The sequence below is a fragment of the Corylus avellana genome, chromosome 7 (assembly GCF_965113065.1).
Source record: "Corylus avellana chromosome 7, dhCorAvel1.hap1.2, whole genome shotgun sequence".
Classification (NCBI taxonomy): Eukaryota; Viridiplantae; Streptophyta; class Magnoliopsida; order Fagales; family Betulaceae; genus Corylus; species Corylus avellana.
The window spans coordinates 26,170,944-26,184,731 of record NC_142496.1 but is presented as its reverse complement, the minus strand read 5'-3'; the positions used below and the strand labels follow the sequence as shown (position 1 = coordinate 26,184,731).

Sequence of the window (13,788 nt, the reverse complement as noted above, 5' to 3'; positions counted from 1 at the left end):
ACTATTGCTGGATCCAATCCATCATTTCTTCTCAAATTGCATTTTAGACCCTTGATATTTGACAAAATTGCATGTCCGGGTGTGTCGGTGATCCAGCAGAGATTCTGTCCTTTCCACTGCTCCATGAATCAGACTTTTGTGGTGGAAATGTTAGAAGGACTACTGCTATCGCTAAGTCACCAGAGGATCATTTACAAAAAGCAGATTTTCACATCGCTTTGTTCTCTTCTGGCAGGTAAAGAAAAAACGACTATTATTTTTTTTTTTTTGGGGACAAGGTCACATGATTTTGATGTAATAAGGACGAGATTGTGTTTGGTTTTTTCCTTTGCTAGCTGGATACTTTTTTCTGCTTTCCTTTTCTCTTTTTCTATTGACAGACCCATTCCTCCCCATTATTGATGGCCGTGTTATACTCAACTGACTTCTTTTTGTCCTGTTGTGCGTGGACGCCAGAGGGGGGGACCACATGAAGACGACACAAATCTCAGCCCCAATTGTCTCATTTATGAGCTTCACATGCATGCTTACGTGTTCTCTCTCTCTCTCTCTCACGAATCACGATAGATTGGGTGGTCGTTTCTGAGCCACCACCAATGCAGGCACAGAGTACATCCGTCCCATCCATCCGTCCATCCGTCGATCGGAGTAAATGTGAGGTAGTTGGAGCATTGGGAATTGGATGCGGAGAGTTTTAAATGCCACAACTTCCCTTTGAGGTCCTCATAAATGAATGACTCTGACAATTCTAACTTTGAGAACAACACTCTCCCACTTCACAATTACCTTTTCTTTTGTGGGATAAATATTATACATAAATATTTTTGGAATTACTTTAACCCATTTACAAATTCTACCATCTCATGGTTTAAAAAGAGATTTTCTATTTAGCAATTTTTTTTTTTAGCCTTTTCAGCTGAAAAATTGTTAGGCTTCTAATTTTTTTTTTTTTTTTTTTTTTTTTAAATATGATTAAATTTTTTAAAATATAAATTTATCCCATTTTCAATCATAATAGGACAATAAAATTATTTTGTAAAATATTTTATAATCCTATCATTTCTCTTCCAGCTTAATTTAATTCACCCTTAAATTAAATCTATGTAGCATAATTGACACTTTTAAAAACGGATTCTCTCCATAACGGCATTACTCGAAAGGTTGTGTATATATAATAGGCGATATTAGTACTTTGGATCACAAAAGGGACTCATTTTAGAACCAGCTGGCATGTGTTAGTAAGGAAATTCTTTTAGGCCATGTAGCTCTGAATTCACTGGAGGGGTTCCACTTTTTATTTATTTATTTTTTATAATTTTATTTTATTTATTCAAATACAATACAGGAACGTGGGAGGGGGATACAAGAGGAGTTAAACTTATTGTTTCTAAACCAAAGCATGAGATATCAACATAAAATGATCTGCTTATTAGAAAGGGGAAAAAAAGTACAATCTGCTTGCAAAGATTAGCATACTTATGTTAGTTAAAGTACGATCTTCTAATTGACGTAAGAAAAAGGGTTGTTACAAAGTGAGATTTTCCTACTCTTATTTAAATGGAAAAGAGAATGAAATATCTCATGAAAATGCTTTGAAATACGAGACGAGAAGCAAGTAGCAACTACTTTGCCTAAAATGTATACTCTAAAATTTGCACATTATCATCATTTCAAAGCATTCCAACTTTAAAAAGAAGATAAATCTAAGCTAATATAAAAAATAATACTAGCAAAGTTCAAATTATTATTATTATTTTTTTAAAAAAAATGCTCATACCCCCCACCCCTTTTTTTTTTTTTTTTTTCAATGCGGGGAAGAGGGGAGAGGGAAAAGTTACAAAAAAATAAAAATAAAAAATAAAGGCAACCGAGCCAACTCTATAATAGTTGAAAATATGTCAAATAATTAGAAAATATGTCAATTAATAATTAGGATCTCTCTTGACAGATATCTTAAGGCCATAAATGAAACATATGTCACATTGATAGAAATAATAATAAAATATTCTATATATTTTAAATTTAATTAAAAAAATAATAATAAGAAGTTTACAAAAATAATAAAATATTAAGGGGTGGTCGGACCACCCCAGTTGGGCTTGGGGTGGCCCAACCACCATCTGGGGTGTTTCGGCTACCCTAAATTTATTTATTTATTTTTTCAATCTTTATTTATAATTTTTATTAATTTGGATGAAAATTTTTTAGTTAAGTTGAAATTTTTTGAGTTGAGTTGAATTGAGTTTAAAAAATTGCCAAACATGAATTTAGAAAAAATTTCAGTTTGAGTTGAAAAATCTTGCTTCCCAAACAAGGCCTTAGAGTTTTTGGGCAAAGTGTCAAAAGATGGTGGCTGTGACAGTTAATTTAGCTGGTTTGACAACGTTTTATTTTATTTTTGGAGTTTTTTGCTTTTTAGCATAAAGTCAAAAATACTAATATTCATCTCAAAAACCATATAAAAGTTTTTATCATACGAACCTATATTAATTTTTCCGGTGCAGTTTACTGCAGGAGGATTTATTTATTTATTTATTTATTTTAAAAAAAAGAAGCAAGTCAGTTTTTATTTACCGTTTAGCAGCCACCATTTCTCTTTGGAATGGAGAGAATGAAGTCCCTAGCTTGGCCGTCCCATGCATGGCCAAGTATGTCATATGTGTTACAGCACATCACATCACAACAATTTTTTTGTTAATTTTTCATGGTTTTAAAGCTCCATGTACATTAATGTTGACCTAGACGAGAATAAATCATATTTTGATGAACTTTGCAGTGTCTTTTGTTTGTTGGCTTGTCTAAATATGTGGCGTCTGACATTACCTAGGTATGGAGATGAAGATGTGTTTATATGTATATTTACGCTTTTTATGACAACAACGCGTTTTAAAGCTATGATGATCATGAACTCATCAAAACTTTATAGTTAAGTGTGCTTCTGCGAAAGTAGTACAAGGATGAATAACCTCCTAAGAAGTTTAGTTCAGGAGAGCAAAAAATCGATAATATTGTATATCATTAGAGTAGGGTGTTACAAAACATGATGTACTAATTATTATGATGATGTGTTGCCGACATCATTTTAAGGCACAAACTTCTTTATGCCGTGACAATACCCACGAAAATGCCTCCTGGTAAATGAAAGAGAATTATAAACCCACAAATCAAAGAAATTCATATATATATATATATATATATATGTGTGTGTGTATAAGGCCAAGTCATACACGGCACATCGAGTAGGACGGAAATATGTATAAGGCCAAGTCATACACGGCACAACGAGTGGGTCTTCCGTCCAATAAAGCTATAAGAATTTCATATCTAGTATGGCAGTTTTACAAACAAAAACACACTAAACTTAAATCCTCTTCTCAGAAATGGTGGGGGCTATGGGTTTCCAATATCTGACGCTTGTACAACTTACTTGGGTTGGTGTGCTATTATCAGGAATGACGCTTGTACTACTACGATCGAAGTTTTATGATCAGAAAATGTGTTGATTAATCTCCAAAACAAATCCAAGGACTTCCACATGCCGAATTCGGTACTTAGTCAGAAAGGTCATGTACGTGTTGATTATATCCAAAACACGTCCAAGAAGACTTCCACACGCCGAATTCGGTACTTGGTCGGAAAGGCCATGTACGTGTTGATTATTCTCTTAAAAGACTAAAGATCGGTTTCATTTTTGTATCTTAATTCTTTGTATTAATTATTCTCTAAGAGTGCATGTGTTGATTATCATCCAAAACACACAACACCCATATATTTCCAAGAAGATTCTTCGGTACTTGGTCAGAAAGCGAATGTGTTGATTATTCTCTAAAAGCGTAATTATAGACATGTTTGTTTTTAAAATTATTGTGATAAATTATTATTAAATTTTGATCGAATAGCAATTTTAAAAGTTATACCAATTTTAAGTGGTTACAAGAGAGACACTATGGTAACATCTATCATTACTTTCTAAAAGATGCATGTGTTGCAGTCACCAAATTATAATTTCTCCTTACTTAACATTATTAATTAGAGAAAAATATAAAATTAATCCATATAGTTATATTGATTTGCAATCACCAAATTATAGTTTCTTAGAGCTCTATGTGGTATGTGAAAAAACAAATAAATCCCTACCATCAAATTTCATCAAAAATCTTCACAAATTCCGTTTGTGTGCTAAGTTAGATCTAATTATATAACGACACGTGTCATCCATAATAAATTTTGGTTCACTTTACTGCTGCCTAATGAATGACATTTTGGTTGATTGTATGCCCCTTTTCAGATATTATCATACGTTAATTCATCCAACAGTAGTTCTACTATATATTGTGGTTAATTATATGCCTTTTAATTTACCTACTTTTTCAGTTATTTTTAATCTGATCGAACCCATGCATGTGTACATTGCAAGAAGACTTAGACTTTTTTTTTTTTTTTTTTTTTCTTTTTCTTTTTTCTGAGATACAACTGGGAACAAAGGGAGTGGTTGCAGGAAGACTCGATTATTCTCTGAGAAGACTTGATTATTCTCCAAAATGCATGCATGGTGTTGCAATCACCAAATTAAAGTTTCTCCTTGACGTTATTAATATGACACTTGGTACTTGGTCAGAAAGAATTTTCGGTGAACATATGGGACAAGATGTTGCAAAAAGAATTAGTTATGTGAACCCAAAAAAAAAAGGACTAGTTAGAGTTTTTCGGCAAAGTGTTAAAGATAGTGGTTGTGACAGCTAACTCAACAGCTGGTTTGACAATGTTTAATTTTATTTTTATTGGAGTTTGTTTGCTTTTTAGCATAAAGTCAAAAAATATTAATATTTATCTCTAAACATAAAATAAATACAAAATATTTAAAATTACTTTTACTTTTATATTTTTTCAATTATAAAAACAGAACCCTATAAATTTTTTAATCATACGAACCTATAATTTTTGCAGTGCAGTTTGCTGCGTGATGGCAAATTATGAAGGATTTTTTCTTTTTTTTTTTTTTAAAAAAAGCAACTCATGATGTAGTTTATTTACTATTTAGCAGCCACTAGGCCGTCCCATGCACGGCCACTAAGCCATGTCCAGACAAAAATTCCTGAGAGTTTATTTTACAAGACCTGTCCAAACACATTGGGAACATGTTCGAACTTGAATTCCAAAGAGTTCAATTTATATGGCATGTTCGGACATTGAGGATTTACACATACGTAATCCTAGCCGTGTTTGGACACGTACGTAACCTTGTCTGTACACAGCTGCTTTTATTGTTGTGCGAATTTCTATTTATACCATTTGGTATGCACATTGTAACGTAGGTATTTAGAGGGCGAATACTGTGAGCTAAGAGAGAGTGATAGTGATATCAAAGATATCAACTGGAGTGACTTATCTCTCTTAGAGTAAAGGTAGGGAATCTTATCCACTATTTTATGATCAACACATGAAGCCAATCGGAGTTTTAGTGAATGAGATCGCGTAGAAGAAACACACCAGAGGTTCTGAAAGAACTATTGCGGTAGCAGACAAGTGGGTCGAGATTGTCATGTGCAAAGGTTTTGTAAGTTTGACATTGTGTAAATTCTTGTTTTTCTATAGTGAAGTGATTTCTTGGGTTTGATTGTCTTGAATAGGTTTTACATTTAGAGAGTTTTCTAAATGGTTTACTTTTCGTAACCAAATATTTATGTTCTTTTTGATTCACTGCTTATGTGTATTTGGTTGATTATTCTGTGTTAGGTCAGATCATAATCAGCATATTATTTTTGTGAAACACCTATTTTATCCTAATAGGTGTAAATTGGAGTCTATATAGTTTTTCAACTAGTATCCGAATCAATTATGACTATCAAAGTGTGACCCATGCAGAGTAAAAAAAACAAAAAAGAAAACAAAGATGTACAACAAATTAATTATCCAGTTTAAATCACAATTAATGGGATCCCTTCAATATCTTGGCCATTTCTCCCTTTGTGATGTCTCGTAGAAATAGTCTCTTGTCAGTCGTCATTGCAACATCTTTTTCTTCGTTTACGTTGACCGGAGAGAAATTTGGGAACATACAACCACAACTAATTAGTGAAGCTCTAGAGTCCATTTATCCTTATCATAAATAACGTGGAGAATGACATTCTTAATTATTATGACCCATTCTCATCATATATATATACTCCTTTAATATTAATTAAATATGCAGAAAGATTGGTTTCTGTTTAATACATTGTTATATACTATTAATATTTAATACTAAATAGCATTTAAATGAAATGAGATTTCATTGCTATCCTAATATCAATATTAATATGTCAAATTGATATAAGCGCGCGCAAGTATATATATTACGTCAAGCAAACAAAAGATTAACTCAAGATTAATATATCAAATTGACTATAAGAAAGTACATGCATTATGTTAAGTAAACATAATACATGAAAACCTTCAAGAAGATATACAGGTTTTCTTGAACAGTACAATAAATGATTTCATTGTTCTAGATTCAATCTAATCATTCTGCTGGTCCAATAATTAGCATCACGAGTGGTCGCCAAACATTCACTCTCAAGGAGCATTCTATCGAGTATAATGACTTTAGAAGACTTTATAATTGCGCTCAAAAAAAGAAAAGAAAAAGGACTTGATATAATATCTTGACTAGTTCAGCCTATTCTTTAATGCTCTTCTTTAATTCTTTACCTAGTTGTTCTGAAAATCATTGTCCATCCACGACTGAGTCTCGCCCAAGAAAAGAAAATGAAAAAAGAAAAAAGAAAAAAGAAATAGAAGGACCGAGTCTCATTAAAGAGATACTTTGCCTTCTATAAAGAGGAGGTCATTCGAGCACAAAGAAAGACTAAATTATACAAAAGAAGAGGCAAGCCATGGCTTTGCATGGAATGCTTTTGCCACAAAAATTGCTACTTGGTGCCTTCATTTTAGCAGGAATAGTAGCATCTCAACCTGATTCGAGCTGCAACGACACATGTGGAAATGTTAGTGTTCCATACCCATTTGGAACAAGAGAGGGCTGTTACCTTGATCCATCTTTTCTCATCACATGTAACGACTCGTCCGGGACTCCACAACTATTTCTGCGCAGTAGTAACATAGATGTCATCGACATATCATTATTGGATGGTGAACTGCGTGTCTCAAACTTCATAGCTAGTGATTGCTACAACGAGTCGGGGCTACGTGTCCAGTATATCGAGTCCGAGTTAACATTGTCATATTTTTACGTCTCATATACGAGGAACAAGTTCACTGTCGTCGGTTGCGACACTTTCGTGTTTATTGACGGTTCAGGGGTACAAAACTACTCGAGTGGACTTGATGCATACTGTGACCACATTGACAGTGTGGTTAACGGGTCTTGCTCCGGCATTGGCTGTTGCCAGACTACTATCCCAAAAGGAATATCGAGTTTGGATATTAGAGTTAATAGCTACAAGAACCACTCCGCAGTACGCAGCTTCAATCCATGTGGTTTCGCTTTTGTAGTGGAGGCAGAAGCATACAACTTTTCCTCCTCAGATCTTCAACAATTGGAGAACACAGAGTCCTTTCCCCTAGTGCTTGATTGGACAGTCGGAAATGAGACATGCGAAGATGCTCAGATAAATACGACAAGCTATGCATGTAGGGCGGAGGATAGTTATTGTTACAACTCCACCAACGGTCCTGGGTATCGTTGCAACTGCTCCACTGGTTTTCAGGGGAACCCATACCTTCCTGGTGGTTGCACAGGTAATTAATTAAATACCTTTCGTTTGGTAAGTCTTTTTTTTTTTTCCTCAATTTAGTCGGTTAAGATTGTAATATTTAAAGTGCTACGTATTTCAAGTTGATTCTTAAATAATGTATTACTATTTCATAAGATTTATTATTTACACATGTATTTTACAAGTTGCTTAGCATTGGTAAATTAGCAAAGGGTTGTATCGCTACCTTGTGACGGCCTACATTACTGTTTTTCAGATATTGATGAGTGCAAGAATCCAAAGAGCTGCGATAATAAGACTCAAATATGCAACAACTTTCTTGGAGGTTTCAATTGTTCTTGTCGCAAGGGGTACGAAGAAGATGAGAGCGGAAAAAGTTGCCGTGCAAAAGTGAACCAATCTAGGGTTATCATTATTGCTTTGGGTAAGTACTAATTAAGACTTTCATTATTTATTTATTTATTTTGTGTTTGCTTGATAATTTATTCAAGTACGTACTACACCACGAATATGGGATTGTTATTACGTTTGTCACTTTGTTGAATTTCATATAAACTTAGATAACCTCATCAAGAGGGGGAGAGTTTTGAGGTTCACCTTTACCGAACCGATAGATTTCACGCCCTAAACTATTCGGGATAGGTAGGCAGTAGGCTTAAGATCAACGTACAGGCTAATTAATTCGAGCCGCCCAATACCATCTTCCTCCATGCTTGTTGGCGTGGTTTGCATGGTTCAAAATTGTTGACTTTAAGACAGATGTATATGTGGTAGATGTAAATGTTGAATCCATCGGCACAAATAAATATCAAAACCGACAAAGCTGTGAACTAAAAAAGACGTCAGCATTAATGATGATTCAAATTAAGTTCAATGTGACGTATATCTGGAAATTTAATGCAAGGGTTGAGTTCTTAAAATATAAAAAATTAAAATTTAAAATAAATATTAATTTAACTTGATATTAGAGTAAATTTTTTAATTCAAACTTTGTCTTTATTATTTATCTTATATTTTAATTAAATAATTTCATGTTAAGTTTTACTTATTAAATAAGTGTTTGAACTTATAAGTTAGGGCACCTGATTTTTTTTTTAGGTCATTTGAACTAGAGAGCATCAAGTTAAGTGAGGAGGGTTTAAAAAAAAAAGTGTTAAAATATTAATTAAATAATTAAATATATTATTCACTGTTAACCTAAGCTTTTTGAAAAAATTTGTGAATTTTTTTAATGAAAAAAAAAAATGTCATGAGTTTAAATTCCATCTCCGTTATTTAAATCTTATTTATTAAAAGAGAATCTGACGCACACATAAAAAGTGATCATAATTTTTCTCAAAATTATTATTTTTTTTTGGAAGAAAATAAGCTGTAACTTAAACATGAGATGAGAGTTAATACAAAACAAAGAAATAACTTTAAATTACTTTTAGCTGATCTTAGTAGGTGTCTTTGGCTCCCGATCGATTTTTTTTTTTTTTTTTTTTCCCCTCTTGTTTATATATATTCAACTGATCAATAACAAAATGATGATCTCCAAAATAATCCATCGATTCTTTTGCCCTTCAAAATTTTCTAGAACACTTTTGGCAATCGTCAGTTTTATTTAATAAAGGCTTTTCCTTCAGTTTCAGCTGCAGTATGCAAGTGCTCCTGCAGTTTTATTTTTTTTAAAAAAAAAAAATCGATCAGGAGCCAAAGACACCTACTAAGATCAGCTAAAAGTAATTTAAAGTTATTTCTTTGTTTTGTATTAACTCTCATCTCATGTTTAAGTTTAATGAAGAACAATAAAAGATCGAAAGAAAGCCAACACTTGTACTGAAGAGTACTCACAGCAATTTCTCATTGATCTCGGAGCTCAAGTAGCCCGGATCGACTCCAGAGACTTCGGGTCCCGGTCCGAATACTTGGCCTCTAAGCCTATGTCTCTTCAGCTAAACGACGTTGTGGACTCACCCAATTAAGCACAAAGAAAAGAGGACACCGAAGGCGAACCAAGCATATCTCGGGTCGGAGTTTTTGATAGCTGTAAAGACCAAGAAGGCGGCTCCGAAGAGCTTCGAAACCAAACGGCCCAACCGCCGACGAACAATGCTCCGGCACCAAACGACTCCGAACAGCTCCGGCACAAAGAAGGCAGCGAGAACCAAAGGAGAAGGGGAATTTTCTTGAACGAACTAGAAGAAGAACGTGAGAGGAGAGAGAACGTGGTTTTTATGATTTAATAAAGCATGGAGCAGCTCCAGTGCTAGATATTTACTAGATATATGCTTCTGTGGCTTCACTAGATATTCTCTTAAACAAATTTAAATCGAGTCATTTTCATAGAATACATGTGACATATTTCGTTTCCACCGATCTAAATGCATGTTTGAACATATGTAGGTATCAGCATAGGCCTCTTAGCACTGGTTGTGGGAGGTTCTTGGATATCTTGGGTACTTAAAAGAAGAAGGCTTCTCAAGCTCAAAGAAAGATTCTTCAAACAAAATGGTGGATTAATGTTACAACAAAAACTCTTGAGTCATAGAGGGTCAGTCAAGACAGATAAAATCTTTAGTGCAAAAGAGCTTGAAAATGCCACCAACAACTACGACAAGAGTAGAGTCCTTGGTCAGGGAGGTTATGGAACTGTTTACAAAGGAGTGTTGCCAGATAACAATGTAGTTGCCATTAAGAAGTCCAAAATCATTGATCAGAGACAGATTGAGCAATTCATAAACGAGGTGGTTGTGCTTACCCAAATTAACCATAGAAATGTGGTTAAGCTATTAGGTTGTTGTTTAGAAACAGAAGTGCCCTTACTAGTTTATGAATTCATCACAAATGGGACTCTTTCTGACCACATTCATAATAAAAGCCTATCATCCTCACTTTCATGGGAAAAGCGTTTGAAGATAGCAGCTGAAACTGCAGGAGCACTTGCATACTTACACTTTTCAGCTTCTATGCCAATTATACATAGGGATGTGAAAACTACAAATATATTGTTAGATGATAACTACATGGCAAAAGTGTCTGACTTTGGAGCTTCGAGGTTGGTACCTCTTGATCAAACACAATTAACCACTTTGGTGCAAGGAACTTTCGGATACTTGGATCCCGAATACTTCCATACCAGCCAACTAACAGAAAAAAGTGATGTCTATAGCTTTGGTGTTGTTGTGGCAGAGCTATTAACGGGAAATGAGGCACTCTCTTTCAATAGGCCCGAAAGTGATCGAAATCTGGCAATGTACTTTGTTTCCGCAATAAAAGAGGATCGCCTGCTTGAAATTCTTGAGGATCACATTGTGAATGAAGGTAACATTCAAGAACTAAAGGAAGTTGCTAATCTTGCAAAAAGGTGCTTAACGATACGAGGGGAAGATAGGCCTTCAATGAAGGAAGTGGCAATAGAGTTGGAGGGATTAACAGTTATGGGGAAGCATCCATGGGAAAAGGCCGATATCTACACGGAAGAGACTGAGTACTTGCTCGATGTCCCTGCACACTCTTTCAACATTGATGTTGGCACTTCTACTACTGGGTACGATAGCATGCCAAACCAGCTACTAGAACCACTAGATGATGGTAGATAATTTATTAGTGCATGGTGATGCAGACGACAAGTTATTGGGTCTTATAATTTTATTTAGGTTTTATTAGTTGTAATTTATGTTTATTTTAATTTTCAAGAGTCAAAGTATTTTGTAATTCAATAAATGGGTGTTTTCCTATATTATTTTTGGTAATTCAATAAATGGAAACAAATTATGTTGCACTAGAGCGTTGCCTTAGGGTTTAATTGTGAGTTTATTTAAGCATGCTTTGTACTCCAATGGAGAAAAACTTTGATGGAATAAAATTATGAAAAAGGGTTTTTCTCTTCTATCTCTTTATCTACCGAGTTTCTTCTCTTTTCTCTCTTTTTCCCGTCTTCTCTCTTTCTATCTTCTTTATTAATTTTCTACTCTTTTTGCCCTAATTTCACATTGTATTGTCGTGATCAATGTTTATCCCGCGTCACAAGGTTATATATATGCCTGCATCATATGATGAAATCAATTATATATTGATATATCTCTTGTTTAGCTATATATATATATATATATATATATATATAGGTAGTGAGACCAAGTGATGAAAGAGATGTGCAATTGTTTTTTAAACTAGAAAGTTATATATGTAGCACAGTAACAGGCAGGTCGAACCAGAAACAAGTTATGGGAAAAGCAACATGCATCGCTGCAGACAATGTATAGATATAGTAATTAATATCATCTAGTACTTATACTACTTTCGGAGATTGAGGTTGAATTTAATCATCTGACTTCAAAATTCTTTGGAAGCTGCAACAATAACATTATCAACTTCTAATTGAAAACATAATAAGGTATAATAAAATATTTCCTTTTGTTACGTGAATACTATACCAAATGTTACATGAATACGTAACGGGAATAGATTATAGGTTATGAGGGAACCTAAACCTTTTAGATTTTGAGGAAACCTAAAAAACCATTTTCAAACTCAAGGTTTGGAATTAATTTTCTGATCTCTTTTATTAAAATATCATCCTTTAAATAGGAAGATTACAATGACTTAGACTTAGAGTAAAACTCCTACACTTGAGATAAACCTAGAAAGATAACTAATGCAATCCTGACTCTAAAATAAATAACTAGATAATTGAAATACAAATAGACACATATCTCTAATCTAAAAATACAGATAACAAAACTAATCTAAATGAAATCTAATTCATTTTAAATATAAATCTACTGTAATATAATGTCTACTTTATCCCTATGTTACTTCCATAACAATCCTTCCCCCTTAAGGAGACCTTATCCTCAAGGTCTAGAAATTCTTTTCTTCCAATGTCGCCCCCCATTTTTGCATTTTTTTTTGTCTTTGGCCTTTCATCCTTTTCCTAGGTGGTCGTTCTCTCGGCTGATGCACTTCCATTTTTGCAAGCATGGTGGTCATCAAACACAACCAGAACTATAACTGGTGTGTATCGATTCTCAACACACAGGTCTTGTCTTTTCGATCCATCATCTTTGTTTGCATCCATGGAAGTCATTCTGCTGGTTTCAGGTGGTTGCGGCATGAGGACTTTATTGTTGGTGGTGAGATTTCAACAAGGTGAAATGGATCCTGTGGTTTAACAAGGTTGTTGATGTCTTCGGTTGGTTGGAAATCCAGTGATGGCATGGGATACGGTGGTAGCACCATTTGTGGCTGCTCGTAGCAATGAAATTCATCGTTGTTATCAGCTAAACCATCATCGAATTTGGCAATCAATGCAGACAATTTTTCTTGAATCATCTCATTATTTTCTTTCATCTTCTTCATAAAGCCTTCAACCATAGTCATGAGGTTTCCTAGCTGCTGCTCAAGTCGATCCAGCCTTGGATTCGCCATTGACAAGATCTTGGCTCTGATACCAAATGTTACGTGAATACGTAATGGGAATAGATTATAGGTTCTGAGGGAATCTTGACCTTAGATTCAAAGGGAACCTAGACTTTTTAGATTTTGAGGAAACCTAAAAAACCCTTTTCAAACTCAAGGTTTGGAATTAATTTTCTGATCTCTTTTTATTAAAATATCATCCTCTAAATAGGAAGATTACAATGACTTAGACTTGGAGTAAAACTCCTACACTGGAGATAAACCTAGAAAAATAACTAATGCAATCCTGACTCTAAAATAAATAACTAAATAATTGAAATACAAATAGACACATATCGATCTCTAATATAAAAATACTGATAACAAAACTAATCTAAATGAAATCTAATTCATTTTAAATATAAATCTACTATAATATAATGTCTACTTTATCCCTATGTTACTTCCATAACACATTTTCCCTCAAATGGAGCTATAATTAGCAAAGACCCCAAATTCGAAAGAAGCAAGATTGAATAATCCCAGTTACTGTTCAAGAAATGATATGATATTGTCTTTGTCACTAAAAATTATGCCTTGATTTAGAAGCAAGCATATACCTCCATGTTCCTTATTGCATTATTTGCTATAATTCCCAGTTGCAGAATGAATAGATATAGACATGCCCGGC

General features: G+C 34.0%; 1 protein-coding gene across 2 annotated transcripts; it reads left to right on the top strand.

Moving 5' to 3' along the window:
* Positions 1–3,371: 3,371 nt before the first annotated feature.
* LOC132183951 (putative wall-associated receptor kinase-like 16) lies at positions 3,372–11,437 on the top strand. Of its 2 annotated transcripts, XM_088518053.1 has the most exons (6): positions 3,372–3,450; positions 5,927–5,969; positions 6,965–7,740; positions 7,972–8,097; positions 9,434–9,490; positions 10,125–11,437. In XM_088518053.1, the coding sequence occupies exons 1-6, from the start codon at positions 3,381–3,383 to the stop codon at positions 11,297–11,299; spliced, it is 2,247 nt and encodes a 748-aa protein (XP_088374179.1). In that variant the 5' UTR covers positions 3,372–3,380; the 3' UTR covers positions 11,300–11,437. The 2 variants fall into 2 exon arrangements, with proteins under 2 accessions (XP_088374179.1, XP_088374178.1); XM_088518052.1 differs by lacking the exons at positions 3,372–3,450; positions 5,927–5,969; positions 9,434–9,490 and having other exon boundaries at positions 6,865–7,740; positions 7,972–8,139; positions 10,104–11,437.
* The last annotated feature ends 2,351 nt before the right edge of the window (positions 11,438–13,788 follow it).